At 37.8% G+C, this 15002-nt stretch overlaps 1 protein-coding gene, 1 non-coding gene and 1 pseudogene across 2 annotated transcripts; 1 reads left to right on the top strand and 2 right to left on the bottom strand.

Annotated features, from left to right (window-relative positions):
- The first annotated feature begins 1967 nt into the window (after positions 1–1967).
- Positions 1968–4135, top strand: LOC104723206 (pentatricopeptide repeat-containing protein At5g48910 pseudogene; annotated as a pseudogene).
- Positions 4136–4236: 101 nt separating this feature from the next.
- On the bottom strand, positions 4237–4667 carry LCR12 (low-molecular-weight cysteine-rich 12). The gene is made up of 2 exons (XM_019230384.2): positions 4616–4667; positions 4237–4430 (listed from the first exon to the last, which is right to left on the bottom strand). Exons 1-2 carry the CDS (start codon positions 4665–4667, stop codon positions 4237–4239), a joined length of 246 nt encoding a protein of 81 aa, XP_019085929.2.
- An 8420-nt stretch (positions 4668–13087) lies between these two features.
- On the bottom strand, positions 13088–13194 carry LOC147948727 (small nucleolar RNA R71). Its single transcript, XR_015586217.1, has one exon. It is a non-coding gene; the product is annotated as a small nucleolar RNA R71 (small nucleolar RNA).
- Between the last annotated feature and the right edge of the window lie 1808 nt (positions 13195–15002).

Genomic DNA, 15002 nt, shown 5'->3' with positions numbered 1-15002 from the left:
CATTACCATTGTCTATAAACATTTAAACAATTTTCCATTTACTAAATTTTTTACAAATAGATTTACCGTCGATTAAATCTGGCTTTTCATATGATGTACCTATGTATTTTTTTTATTGTTTATGGTGTTTAGTCTTAAGATATAGAAGAGAATAGTATGTAAATGTATTGTAGATTTGTGTATCCATCAACACAACATATAAAAAATAGTATTTGAATATTTTATAGAGTTTGAGAATATCAAAAATGAAAATACGAGTAATCCGTCATAATCTTTCACCCATTTCTTTAATATATATCTTACATATTACATATCAGAAAAAAATCTATACTATTAAAAGGAAAGCATTTTTAATAAGTAGACATAGGGTTAAAGATTATTTATTACATGAAATGCCATTAAAAACAGAATAAGGATATGTATAACTTAGATCCAAACATACACAATTAATATATGAACTGTATACGATACAAGTGTATCCAAACAGACCTGTAAGCAAATTAAATACTAAGGAAGAAAGAATATTCTAACTAATTGTAATAAATTTTGAAACAAGAATTACGAATATCAAATCTAATCTCAACACATTCAACCAACCCGAGATTTCCTAGCTTAATTTCGAATTATCTGCGGAAAAAGGACCACGACATACAAAAAATCTGGAAGAAGGGAACGAAAAAATACTATCCAAATATTCTTTATAAAATATCTGACAAAAATCTAGATAAACTAATTTCTTTTTTGGTACCTATATTTAATTCTCAAATCTCACTTGAGTAACAGACTAACTGTACATGTCAACTTCGGATTGGTAGAAAAAAACTGGGTTTTTTTTTTTTTGTAAACTTTAGATAGTTTGAGAATATAAAAACGAAAAAATTATCTCAATCCCTTTAACATATAATTATCTATATTGGAACTTTTTTTTAATTGAAACACATGTTATCCATGGGCTTTGCAAAATTTAAAAGTGATGAATGCAGACATTTCTCCTATAGGTTTTTACAGAAAAATAGCAAAATTGTTATGGGCAAGCCTATCGAGTTGGATTTATTCAGGTAGACAATTTAGGTCATTTGATTTGAGAAGTTTTAATATTTTAGCCCGGTTTGATAGTTCTTGAGACGGGACAAGATGGGTTTTCGGTCCCAAATAGATACATCACTTTTTTCTTACCATTTTTTCATTGTAATCTCATCATTTGTTGTCTAACCAAAAAATAAATAAATTGAATACTAAACTTATAGTATGAGATAGGGTTATGAATGTTAATAACATTCTTAAAAAAATATGTTTACATTAATAATTTCATATATATATATGTAATATATTGCAAATATAATAACAAATTTTGGTTTTGAAATCATCTCCGCACGTACGTACGGGTCCGAATCTAGTGAACTTATAATAGTACTACATAGAACCAAAGGTAGCAAGATGAATTACATATCGATTGATATTCCCTCTTGCTGTCTAATTAATTCCTCTGTTTCGTTTGTTTTTATTGTACAAAATCTTATTATAGTACCAACTACTCACTTTTATTTTTTCTACCAAAAAAACTACTCACTTTTATTTTTGTGTACTACAGTATATATAAAATTATATAAAGGGTCTCTTATATAAAAATAGTTTAACTATCTAATATATTATCCATCGCATCAATTTTAAAATATTTGTCTGCGCTGTAGCGTGCTTCCGATCCTAGTTACAAAACAAAAGCTTTATTTTTAACACTTACCAAAATTTCTAATCAACAAAAGCGATTACATAAGTAACCAATTTTGAAAAAACAAAAGCTTTATTTTTAACACTTACCAAAATTTCTAATCAACAAAAGCGATTACATAAGTAACCAATTTTGAAAACCAAGTTTTGCATAAGAATTTGTTTTTTATATTTTGTAATAAAAGCATTCAAGAATAGAAAGAAAAAAAAAAAAAAAAAAAAAGTTACCGGAAGCATTAAGAAGACTGTTGCCACTATCCTCATCATATCTTGTTATGAGTCTTACAGAGAGCCACACGATCCCTTCCTGTTCTTGATTCTCAATGAACCCAACACAGACCCTTTACTCTCCGGCGACACACCCATCTTCACTCTTTCCTCAAATCAACAGATGCCGAACTATAAGAGACCTCTCTCAAATCCATGCCGTATTCATCAAATCGGGTCAAATGCGAGACACTCTCGCCGCCGCAGAGATACTCCGATTCTGTGCTACCTCCGATCTCCATCACCGTGACCTCGATTACGCACATAAGATCTTTAATCAGATGCCTCGACGAAATTGCTTCTCTTGGAATACTATAATCAGAGGTTTCAGTGAGAGCGATGAAGAAGACAAAGCCGTAATCGCAATCGCATTGTTCTGTGAGATGATGAGCGATGAGTTCGTTGAACCGAACCGGTTCACGTTTCCTTCTGTGCTTAAGGCTTGTGCGAAAACAGGGAAGATTCAACAAGGTAAGCAGATTCATGGGTTGGCTTTGAAGCTTGGGTTGAGCTGTGATGAGTTCGTGATGAGTAATCTCGTTAGGATGTATGTGATCTGTGGTTTGATGAAAGATGCTTGTGTGTTGTTTTACAAGAACATTATAGAGAAAGATATGGTGGTGATGGTTGATAGAAGAAAGAGAGATGGTGAGGTTGTGTTATGGAATGTTATGATTGATGGTTACATGAGACTTGGTGATTGTAAAGCTGCACGGATGTTGTTCGATAAAATGCGTCAGAGAAGCGTTGTCTCTTGGAACACGATGATATCAGGTTATTCGCAGAACGGGTTTTTTAAGGACGCTGTTGAGGTTTTCTGTGAGATGAAGGAAGGAGATGATTTTGATATCCGTCCGAATTATGTTACTTTGGTTAGTGTTCTTCCTGCGATTTCACGGCTCGGGTCGTTAGAGTTAGGAGAATGGTTGCATTGTTATGCGGTGAATAATGGTATCAGGATTGATGATGTGCTTGGCTCTGCTTTGATTGATATGTACTCGAAATGTGGGATCGTTGAGAAAGCGGTTCAGGTGTTTGAGAGATTACCTCGAGAGAATGTGATTCCTTGGAGTGCGATGATAAACGGGTTTGCTATACATGGACAGGCAGGTGATGCTATTGACTGTTTTTGTAAAATGAGGCGGGCTGGAGTTCAGCCTAGTGATGTTGCTTACATCAATCTCTTGACCGCTTGTAGCCATGCTGGGTTGGTAGAAGAAGGAAGTATTTCAGTCAAATGGTGAGTGTGGATGGGTTAGAGCCTAGGATTGAACACTACGGGTGTATGGTTGATCTATTGGGTCGTTCTGGTCTTCTTGATGAGGCTGAGGAGTTCATACTTAATATGCCTATAAAACCAGATGATGTGATATGGAAAGCACTTTTGGGTGCTTGCAGAATGCACGGAAATGTCGAGATGGGCAAGCGTGTTGCGGACATTCTGATGGATATGGTTCCTCATGACAGTGGAGCTTATGTCGCCCTCTCAAACATGTATGCTTCTCAAGGAAACTGGTCAGAGGTTTCAGAGATGAGGCTGAGAATGAAGGACATGGATATAAGAAAAGATCCCGGGTGTAGTTGGATCGACATTGATGGCGTGCTTCATGAGTTTCTTGTGGAAGATGATTCTCACCCGAGAGCCAAAGAAATCAACTCAATGCTCGTAGAAATCTCAGAAAAACTGAGACTAGCTGGGTATAGACCAATCACCACACAGGTTTTGTTAAACTTGGAGGAAGAGGATAAAGAAAACGCACTTCATTACCACAGCGAGAAGATCGCTACAGCGTTTGGGTTGATAAGTACGAGCCCTGGCAAACCAATACGCATTGTTAAGAACCTACGCATCTGTGAGGACTGTCATTCATCCCTCAAACTCATATCAAAAGCTTACAAGAGAAAGATAACAGTCCGAGACCGGAAACGTTTTCACCATTTCCAAGATGGTTCATGCTCGTGCATGGATTATTGGTGAAAGTAAAAACAGAAAGACTTTTTTTTTTCTCTGTGGATACAGCACACAAGGTCTGTTGTTTCTTTGCTGCTGGTTCAACATTGATAAGAATTGAATTTTTGTAGTCTGTAGTTTAGAATCTGATAAAACAAAAATCTTGATAACTACATCATTTCATTTCAAGATTAGGAGTTCATTATAAGTAATTTGAAGATTGAATTTCGTAACCCATAAATATTATGATAATGTTTAACTAAGTTTACGTTATCGAACACTCCAGAAGATCATTGTGCACCACAATTGTAGAAACAGTTACATATGTACCGATCAGAGCCTGGTGGCTTCTCAACACAACTTCCGAATCCATTTAAATTCTTGAAACACAGTTCTCTACACTTCGCCAACAAACATTGTTTCCCCGGCTCTAGTTCTTGTCTGCATCTCTTTAGTGCCTCAGTTTTAGGAACAATCGACAATACTGCAACCAATAGTGAGTATATAAGTTCATAGATATGTATGAATAGATTAAAAACTGTATATAAGTTATAACATTAGTATGCTTCATTAGCTTAATATTTCAAAACTCATTCTATATTGACATATTAGATCGTTGAGTATATATAATAATATGAAATTATAACTTATAAGAATAAAGTTAATTACCTGAGAAGAGAACCACAAAAACTATGAAATAAGAAAGTAATTGTTTGTTCATGGTGCGAGACTTATAAATATTTGAAAAATGTCAGAGAAAGAGATCAAGTGAACTGTGAATTTTTTGATGAGAATCATGAGCTCATGGCCAACAATTATATACAGCACTCTAGCTTAGAAGACGCAATCATCATTCAATATTAATTAACTAGAGAAGATATATAATTATACGCAGAGAGATGTATAGAATCATATAGGGGAGAAAGATGATTATAACACAGTTTACTGCCAGAAGAACAAACTTAGTATGGCAAGTATATAAGTAAAATTAGGGAGATTTGAATTTAAAGGATTGTTTTTTTAAAAATATTTGTATTAAAATTTTATAAAAGCCATCATTTGATTAACTCAATGACTGCATAATTTGCCAACTGTAGCCGTTAATTATGGATGGTTTAGGCCTAAATTCTCTGCGATCACCACCAGTTATACCGCCAACACAGACAAAGAGCAATGAAACCTTTGAGCAAAGAGCTGAACCTTGAGACTCCGCTTGGTAGTTCTCACTCGCTGGTTAACTGTTAAGTACCAGAAGCAACTCAGGAAATGTGCTTTTCCACAGACGCTCTGATTTAAAGACAACATTCAGACAGTGAGATGATTAGAAGTCAGATTCCCTCTTAGTATCTACCACAAAAACAGGAGTAAAAAATGTTTGTTCGAGTCTTGTATTGGTTGAATTTCAAAGTGTTACGATAATAAGCTTTTAGGTGTGAACAGAACTAAATAGCTTGATAATAATTATGTACCAGAAGATGATATAAATTTAACTACATGAAATGGTTATAACAACAATCAAATGGCTGTCTGTCAGTTGCAGCCATCCGTACGCACACCTTCGAGCCATGGATGCTGCTGACTCAACCGCAGGTCTTATCTTCGTCATTGTTTTCTCTATTTGAATTCTGACACCAACATCCTTCTGCTTTTTTTGAAATGCCAGAGAGGTTATTAGGGATCTAGAGTTCAGAAATTGAGTGTGATACACTTATTAGAAGCAATGCATGAGGTTGAAAGTAGAAACCTTTTCTAGGGAGCATTGTGTGTCTAAGATGTGGCAAAAGTATGATAGCTAGCTTCAGTGTACTGTGGTAAGACAAGGCTGGGAGTCAAAAGTTGTCCTATAAAGCAACAGAAAGATAGGAGTTCTTACAAGGAGGATGAGGGCTTATACCTTTCTTAAGAGGGTTCCATTACAGTTAGGATAGTTTGGACAAACTGTTCCCCGTTCACGTACGGTCACCAAGCAGACGAAAGTTGGGCATGCGTATCGTGTATTTGCAAGACTCATCGTCACACTGTTGAAGGCAAAATGTACAAGAAAGCATGACTTAATAACAACAGGTGTTCAGAATAAACGAGGCAAGTGAGAAGGTTATATGTGCACCATCACTATGCCTTTGTTAGCTATCATTGCAGGGGATATTCTTCTCGTGCTGCCTTTTGCTTCGCATTTCGGGCAATGCAGTATAAGCCAGAATACAGAATCAGATTCCTCTGTTTTAGATTTGTTACCGATCGACGCACAAACTATAGTTTAAGAACACAAAGGAAGAATAACTCTCTTCTTTATTGCTTAAGAAAAATAACTCAAATTCAAGCTCTCTCTCTCAAATCTCTTTAAGGCTTACCACACCTTGGTAGCTCTTTATATATAAAAACTCAAAGACACTTTTCCAAAACCAATTAGGAAATATAACTTATTTAGATAACTCCTATAAGTCTAATATGTATATTTGAATATCTCTCAAATATACTTAGCTTGGGCTTTAAGCTACTTCAAGCTTATTCCAACATTCTCCCCCTTAAGCTTGATGCTACTCTCACTCACATCTTGAACTCCAATAAAGCTCCTCATTTCCTTGAACTTGATTCTTCCAAGTGGTTTTGTTAATATGTCAGCCTTTTGCTCCGATCCGGGAACATGTTCCACTTCTATAAGTTCTTTCTCGACACATTCTCTAATAAAATGGTACCTCCGATGTATGTGCTTACTTCTTCCATGAAACACTGGAATCCTTGTAAGTGCTATCGCTGATTTGTTGTTCGACAGAATTGTGACTCGCTTACTAGGTGATCCGGTGACTTCAACAAGCATGTCACGAAGCCAAATTGCTTGCTTAGCTGTTTTGGTGGCTGCCATATACTCGGCCTCACACGAGGACATTGCTAGTGTGTCTTGCTTTTGACTACACCAAGTGATTGGACTATCACCAAAGTAGAATATGTGACCGGCTGTGCTCCTTCCATCATCTTTGTCAAGGTTATGACTACTGTCACAGTAACCAACCACATCCTTGTTCTTGTTTCGTTCAAAGACAAGACCCAGTGATGAAGTTCCTCGCAATTCTCTTAAGATCTGCTTCAAAGCGGCTCCATGTGATATCTTTGACTCATGCATATAACGACTCAATACGCCAACGCTATAAGATAGGTCTGGTCATGTCTGTATCAAGTATCGTAGAGATCCTATAATCCTTCGGTAGCTCTCTCATCAATGCTCTTCTCCTCCTGAGATTTCGACAATTGCAGGTTCATCTCCATTGGTATATGTGTTGAATTACATGTATCCATTCCTGCTTCAATTAGAATTCTCTTAGCATATCTCTCTTGTGTTAAGCTGTTACCTCTCTCATGTTGGTGGACTTCAATTCCAAGGTAGTATGTAAGCTTCCCAAGATCACTCATCTCAAACTTTGTTCCCATCACCTTTTTAAACTCTTGAATTGAGCTTAATGAGGAACCAGCAACTAGTAAGTCGTCTACATATACACACACTATAAGCAGCGACCCTCTCTCCTCCTTTTGATACAGTGATGGCTCTTTAATACACCTATGAAACCCCAAATCTCTTAGTATCTTGTTCAGCTTGTCATTCCATGCTCTAGGAGCCTGTTTCAAACCATCAAGAGCTTTGTTTAACTTGTAAACCTTGGTTTCTCTTCCTAAGACTTCAAACCCCTATAGTTGTGTGACATATACCTCCTCCTTCAGTACTCCATGAAGAAATGCTGTTTTTACATCAAGGTGATGTATTTCCCAACCATTCGATGCTGCTAAGGCAATGATAAGTCGAATTGTTTCTATGCGAGCTACTGGAGCAAACACCTCATCATAATCAATACCATGTCTCTGCACATAACCTTTTGCCACTAATCGAGCTTTGTACTTGTTAATACTCCCATCAGAATTGCGCTTTATTTTGAACACCTACTTCAAGCCAATTGGCTTAGCTCCAACGGGAATATCAACCAGGTTCCAAGTTCGATTTTTCTCTATAGATGATATTTCTTCCTCACATGCTTCAACCCACACTTTAAGCTCTTTCGCCTCCTGGAAGCTCCATGGTTCCTCATTTATTACCATCAACAATCGTTCACACTCTGTTTCAGCAATAAGTACATAATCGTTCTCGTTCTCGTTGACCTTCTGAGCTGCTCCGGTGAACCATGAGCTTCGTCATCACTCTCATATTCCTCAACTTCATCTTCACTAAGGTTCTCAACCTCTATAGCTTCCTCTCTGTCATTAACGTCTTCACTCATTCCTCGAGAGACGTTGGTATCTTCTTCTGTCTCAGTCTCTGTTTCAAACTCTCTTATACCTTTATTTCCAAATTCTCCTATACCAATTTCAAATGTTCCAGAGTTTGCACTTTGATTTCTTTCTGAAATATTCCAGCTCCAACTCTTGCCTTCATCGAATATCACATCTCGGCTCACAATGATCTTCTTACTTTTGGGGTCAAGAAGACGGTAGGCTTTATAGCCCGGCTATGTTCCTAAATGCACCAGAATTCTTGATTTATCGTCGAGTTTCTTTCTCCCAACAGCCTATGTTCGTGTATAGGCGATGCATCCAAATATTTTAAGGTGGCTGAGATTTGGTTTGCTACCTTTAAACATCTCGTAAGGAGTTGAAATATTCAGAGACCTCGTTGCTATTCGATTGATCAAATAGGTTGCGTGCCTCACTGCCTCTCCTCATAGATAATTTGGTAAGTTCATGTGCTTTAAAATGCTCCTAGTCATCTCCAAAATGGTCCGATTTCGTCTCTCAACAACTCCATAATGTTGAGGAGAATAAGGTGCAGTCAATTGCCTATTGATGCCGTATAGACCGCAATATTCTTGGAATTCAAGTGACACAAATTCACCACCTCTATCTGTTCAGAACGTTTTTATCACCGTCTTCATTTCTTGTTCCGCAAGTGATTTGAATTTCTTAAATTTTTCAAAAGCCTCACTCTTCTCTTTCAACAGAATCGTCCACATATAGCGAGAATAATCATCAATGAGCACAAACACATACCTCTTGTGAGCTGGTGTAATCGGTCCGCAAAGGTCTCCATGGACTAACTCAAGAGCTTGTGTGGCTCGGTATACGGTTGCTTGAGGGAAAGGTTTTCTGGTGTGTTTGCCAAGAAGGCATGACACACACGTTTCCTTCTCAATTGTGATACTTGGTATACCGGTCACTAACTCTTTATCAATCGTCATCTTCATTGTATCTAAGTTAACATGGCCCAAACGTGCATGCCATGTACTTGATTCAGCCGATGCTGTTAACTGTAGACACTTGATAGCCTCAACTTCCAATATGACCTTATATAACCGATTCTTTGACCTTGCTGTTTTCACCAACAGTTGACCCATTTGATCATAAAGCATAAGTAATTCTCCCTTCATTCGAACTTCACATCCTGCTTCGGTAGCTTGACCAAGGCTCACAATATTGCTCTTTAAACCTGATATATAGTATACATTGTAAAGGACCTTTACAATTTTCTTTTTCCCAACCTCAAACACAAACCATATGGACCCTTTTCCTCTTATATCAATCCTAGAATAGTATCCAAATTGTACCTTTCCTGTAATAGTCTCATCAAGTTCACAGAAAAACAATCGATCTCCACTCATATGATTGCTTGCACAATTATCGAGATACCACATGTTAGTTGCATCAGCTTCAGCTTCAAAGTTGCTTGGTTTTATTTTTTTCTCATAAAGATACACAACTTCGTGCAACATCAATCCTTCATCTTCTTGCGTCTCATCTTCTTTCTTTTCTATTGTCTCCTGAAGCTTAAGCAATCTATCAGGACAATCCGATGCATAATGACCCAGCTTGTCACACCGATAACAGGTTATCATCGAGGTGTCCCTGTCTTTGCTTCGTCCTTGGTAACCTCCAGAGCGTCCACGACCTCTTCCTCTCCAAGTGAAGCGACCACCTCTGCCTCTTCCTCTGTTTCCTCCATAACCAACATGAAAGGCCGGTTGTGTATCGGTATTAACATACATCAGTTTGTTTTGCTCTTCCTGTTGTTCTTCATCTTCTTCGCCTATTCTCTCTTCATAAGTTTTCAATCTACCAACAATATCCTCAAAAGTAGTGGTCTTCAGATCAAGAACTTGTTCAAGAGCTGCAACAATGTGTATATATTTTATTTTTGGTAAACTTTTCAGGAATTTCTTGACAAGCTTTGATTCTTCAATGGTCTCTCCAAGAGATGCTGATCTTGATGAAATCGCTGATAAACTTCCCACAAAAGCATCAATTGTATCAGTTTCTTTCATCTTAAGTCGGTCGAATTCTGCCATTAGAGTCTGCAAACGAGCCTCCTTTACTCTCTCAGCTCCTACGTGGCTCGCCTTGATTGCAACCCAAACTGCTTTTGCTGTATCAAGGTCTCCGATTTGGAGGGTTAGATCTTCGGGTATTGACTGAAACATCAGGGCAATTGCCATATCGTTGTTATCAATGTTCTTCAGGCCATCTTCTATAGTTTCCCAAACCTTATTCACCTTAAGAGTAATCCTCATCCTCATAGCCCAGACGGTGTAATTAGAGGAATTCAACATTGGACACTTAATCGAAGAAGGTCCACTTTCTTTGGATTGAAACTCGACGTCTTCAAACTTTGGTTTGGTCATCGTGAATGAACCTAGCTCTGATACCAAATATAGTTTAAGAACACAAAGGAAGAATAACTCTCTTCTTTATTGCTTAAGAAAAATAACTCAAACTCGAGCTCTCTCTCTCTCAAATCCCTTAAGGCTTACCACACCTTGGTAGCTCTTTATATATAAAAACTCAAAGACACTTTTCCAAAACCAATTAGAAAATATAACTTATTTAGATAACTCCTATAAGTCTAATATGTATATTTGAATATCTTTCAAATATACTTAGCTTGGGCTTTAAGCTACTTCAAGCTTATTCCAACAAAAACACTGAGCTAGTAATCGATGGATAGTTGAAAGCAGCTGAGAAGCTAAGGCATGCTAATGCTAATGGCTCACAGCTTTTTGATATATCATGGTTTTTAGGTGTTTTTAGCCATGATATAAGTCTTATCTATAGAGTCTTTTTGGTGTTTTTAGAGTCTTTTTGAGTCTTTATAGGATTTAGCATGGATGGGAGCATAATGGAGCTAAATAGGAGGATTTGGAGCACATTCAAGCATTGAGGCTAAGCTGTGAAGTTGGGAGACAAGTTCAGAGATTTGTATCGGTCGATGCAAGTGATGGTGTCGATCGATGCATCATCGTGCAGAAGAATCGGAAGTTTTCTCACAAGTTTTGAAGATTTACAAAGTTGTCCTAAAGTTTTCCATATTTGCATCATTAGTCCCTGAACGTGTTTTAGGAATATAAATAGGATTTTTATGGTCATTGTTTAGACCTAAGCTTTATTTTTCCCTGCAACTTTTGAGAGAAAACCCTGAGAGATTTTTAGAGAGCTTTTGGAGAGAAGAATCAAGACTCCTTTAGATTCAAAACTCCTTTACTTCTTCCTTTAATCTCTTAATGCAATTTATTCAGAAGATGTTTTGCTTTTCTTTCATTATGTCTGAGTAGATCTGCTTGTTAGGTTTAGGATTTCTCATTAGGGATTTCATGGATTATTAGATCTGTTAATTTAGGATTCATTATCTTTCTTGTTCTTAGGTTGTTCTTAATGCTAGATATTTGATTAGTCATCTGGATTTAGATCTTAGGATTATTAATTGATATGAGAATATAATTGATTTTCCTGATAAAACCTTTGGTGAGCAAAATTACTTTTTGCAAAGAGATTTGAATTAGTGATTTTGTGAACTTATCTAAACTTGATTCTATTGCTGATTTTTAACTTGAATTTTGCAAAGTTTTTAACTTGAATTTTGCAAAGAGATTTGGATTTTGGGTTTTAAATTTAGATAATATTTGCAGTGAGAACTGATTTATTTTATAATTGTATTTTGAGTTCAAGAACGGTGTTTAATTGTTGAATCCTGCATGCTTAATTAATTGATCTGATTTTCCATGATTTCCTGAGAATTTCCCTAGGCCTAGCGTTTTTTCCTATTGATTTACAACTCTTTTATCTTATGTTTAATCTTGCAATTTAATTACAATATTTCTGTTTAGCATAATTAAAAGATTATTAAAAGATTATTAAATCTATTGTGAATCTAGAGTTCTTGTGGATTCGATCCCTAAGTACTACAATTGATCTCTTAATTTGAGAGAATAGCTCTAGGGTAAATTTGAGCATATCAAATTTTGGCGCCGTTGTCGGGGACTCTTTTGATACACCATTAGATTAAAGTCTTTGATTTTGTCTAAATTTTTCTTTTCTTATTTTACTCACACGCTTTTGTTTCTTTTCTCTTGTGTGTTTCAGATACATGCCTAAGCCTAGCACCAAGAAAAATCCTACTGGTCCAATTGTTAAGCTTACAAACCAAGAGTTAGGAGAACTAGAGCGTGATAACACAAAAGCAGCCAAGTCAGTGAAGATGGCCAAAACAATCATACTGAGAGCTGATGAGGCTGGAGTTTTGATGGATCAAGAGGGTCATGTGCGTAACAAACAAGACCAAAAACTTGATGCTGATGGACGGGTTATTCAGGAAGAACTCGTCGTGGTAGATGAGAATGCAGATTGCGTCGACCGACGAAACGATGGCAACGATCGACGCAACATTGGCGTCGATCGACGCAATGTTGGAGCTGGTGCGGATTTGGATGGTAATGACCAGCATAAACTTTAGGGCAGACAGGACAACAACGGAGAGCTTGTCAAGACTCTTGCGGACTTCAACAGACAAGACTTGTTCTATGAGAACCAATCCGCGATTGTCCCTCTTCCATTTACAATGAATGATTTTGAGCTGAAGCCTGCCTACTTTGCTCTTGTTGGACAATGGTCATTCCAGAACCTGCCACATGAGAAGCCTCTAGACCATATTGAGCATTTTGAGTCAAAGCTAATGGAGTCACAGAGGACTATCTCTACTGCAAGGTTTTCCCCTACTCTCTTGCTGGGGAAGCTTCTCATTGACTAAGGCAACTCAAACCAGGATCTCTAAAGACATGGAATTACATCAAGGTGACATTCTTGAACTACTTTTATGATGACGCGATGTCTGATGAGCTGAGGATTAAGCTCTCCACCTTTAGACAAGGACCAGCTGAATCTTACAAAGATGCTTGGGTAAGGTTCAAAGCATACCAGAGAGACTGTCCGCATCATGGGTTCTCAGAGGTGCAGTTGATCAGTATCTTCTTTAGCGGGATTGACTGGAGGTATCAGATGGCTTTGGATGCTGCTAGTGATGGGAACTTCATGACAAGGTACCCAGATGACGATGAAAAGTTGATAGAAAGACTAGCATCAAGCAACAGTACCAAGAATGCAGACCTAGAGCGGAAGAGAGCACATGAAGACCATGATTCAAATCAGTTTGCTACAGTGAATGCTAAGTTGGATACAGTGCATAACCTTCTTGTTGGAAAGAAGTGTGTCCATTTTGCTGAAGATGTTGAGACTTTTGAGCCAAAGCCAGAGATTACAGAAGAAGATGTCAACTATGTGTATGGAGCTAGATATCAAAATCAGAGATTTGGTCAGAAGAATTCCTTCACAGAAAATCCAAACAACAACTTCACTAGGAGCTATGGTTCTTCTTCTTACCAACCCCTCCCTCCACCCAATTCAGAGAGCAAGATGGAATCAATGCTTGGACAGATTTTGGAAGGTCAACAGAAGTTAACTGTAGACTTCAATGGGAAGATTGATTCTGTATACACTGAGCTGACTGGGAAGTTTGATGCATTAAACACTCATGTTAAGAAGCTGGAGAATCAAGTGATTCAGACTGCTGGGTCTGTTAAACAACAAAAGGAATTTCTTAAAGGAAGAACTGAGTCGAGCCCCAAGCATGCTTGTAACGCAATTTTGGTGAAGGAAGAAGACAACCATCCGGTAGCTGATGTTGCATCGACCGATACACAGCAGCATCGATCGATGCAACCACCATCCAGCATCGATCGCTGCACCACAAGCATCGATCGACACCCCCCACAAACAGCTTCGGTTTCTCTTCCTGTTCAACCATCCGATTCAAAACAAGCCTACAAGCCTAAGGTTCCTTTTCCTAAGCCTAGGAGGTCTAAGCAGGAGCTTGAGGAAGCTAGATGCAAGGCTATGATGGACAAGGTGATGATAGAGATGCCTTTGATTGATGTTGTCAAGTTTTCTCCTGGGATTAAGCGATATGTGAAGAGGATGGTCACTAATGGTTTGAGCCCTGAGGAAGGAGCTTTGCTTACCAAGGATGTCAGTGCAATTCTGTTGAACCAGCCTGCTCAAAGGAAGAAAGAGAGGAAAGAGACAGTGGTTGTATCTGAGAAAGTGAGTGCAGTGCTTCAGAGTAGGATTGAAGAGAAGTTACCAGATCCTGGAAGTTTTGTGTTAGATTGCTCTATCTCCACATGAATGTTTCGTTACTCTCTTTGCGATCTTGGCTCTAGTATCAATTTAATGCCATATTCTGTTGCTGTGAGACTTGGTATGACAGATTTCAAGCCGACTAGGATCTTTGTTGATCGATCCAGAAGGATTCCTGAAGGTGTCTTAGAAGATGTTCCGATTAAGATTGGAGATTGCATGATTCCCACTGACTTTGTGGTGTTGGAATATGACAAAGAGCCTAGTGATCTTCTCATCTTAGGATGCTCATTCTTGGCTACAGCTGGTGCTATCATAGATGTGAAGAAGGGACACATAGCTTTGAATATGGATGATTTGGTCATAAACTTTGAGATGGACAAGCTGAGAAGAGCTCCCACTATTGATGGTCAGACGTTTTCTATGGAAATTGCTTCTTATGATGATCCGCTCATAAAGCTTCATGGAGACATTACTGCTGGGTATGTCAAAGAGTTGGAGCATGTTGAGAAAATGAGCAAGCAAGCTGTTAAGCTTGAAGATTGGAGTGGAGATCATCTAATCAGTATTAGATCTATGATGAGGTTCTGATCCATGACAAGTCGCTGGTAGATGA

Source organism: Camelina sativa, chromosome 2 (genome assembly GCF_030686135.1).
Source record: "Camelina sativa cultivar CO46 ecotype springtype chromosome 2, ASM3068613v1".
Taxonomy (NCBI): domain Eukaryota; kingdom Viridiplantae; phylum Streptophyta; class Magnoliopsida; order Brassicales; family Brassicaceae; genus Camelina; species Camelina sativa.
The sequence above is the reverse complement of the archived record's forward strand: the minus strand, read 5'-3'. Positions and strand labels throughout refer to the sequence as shown.

Bases quoted from the DNA above. Each gene is read 5' to 3' on its own strand.
- LCR12 (XM_019230384.2), bottom strand. From the start codon at position 4,667: ATGAACAAACAATTACTTTCTTATTTCATAGTTTTTGTGGTTCTCTTC. The intron at 4,431-4,615 runs GTAATTAACTTT...TATTGGTTGCAG, and splicing joins TTTTGTGGTTCTCTTCTCAG to TATTGTCGATTGTTCCTAAA.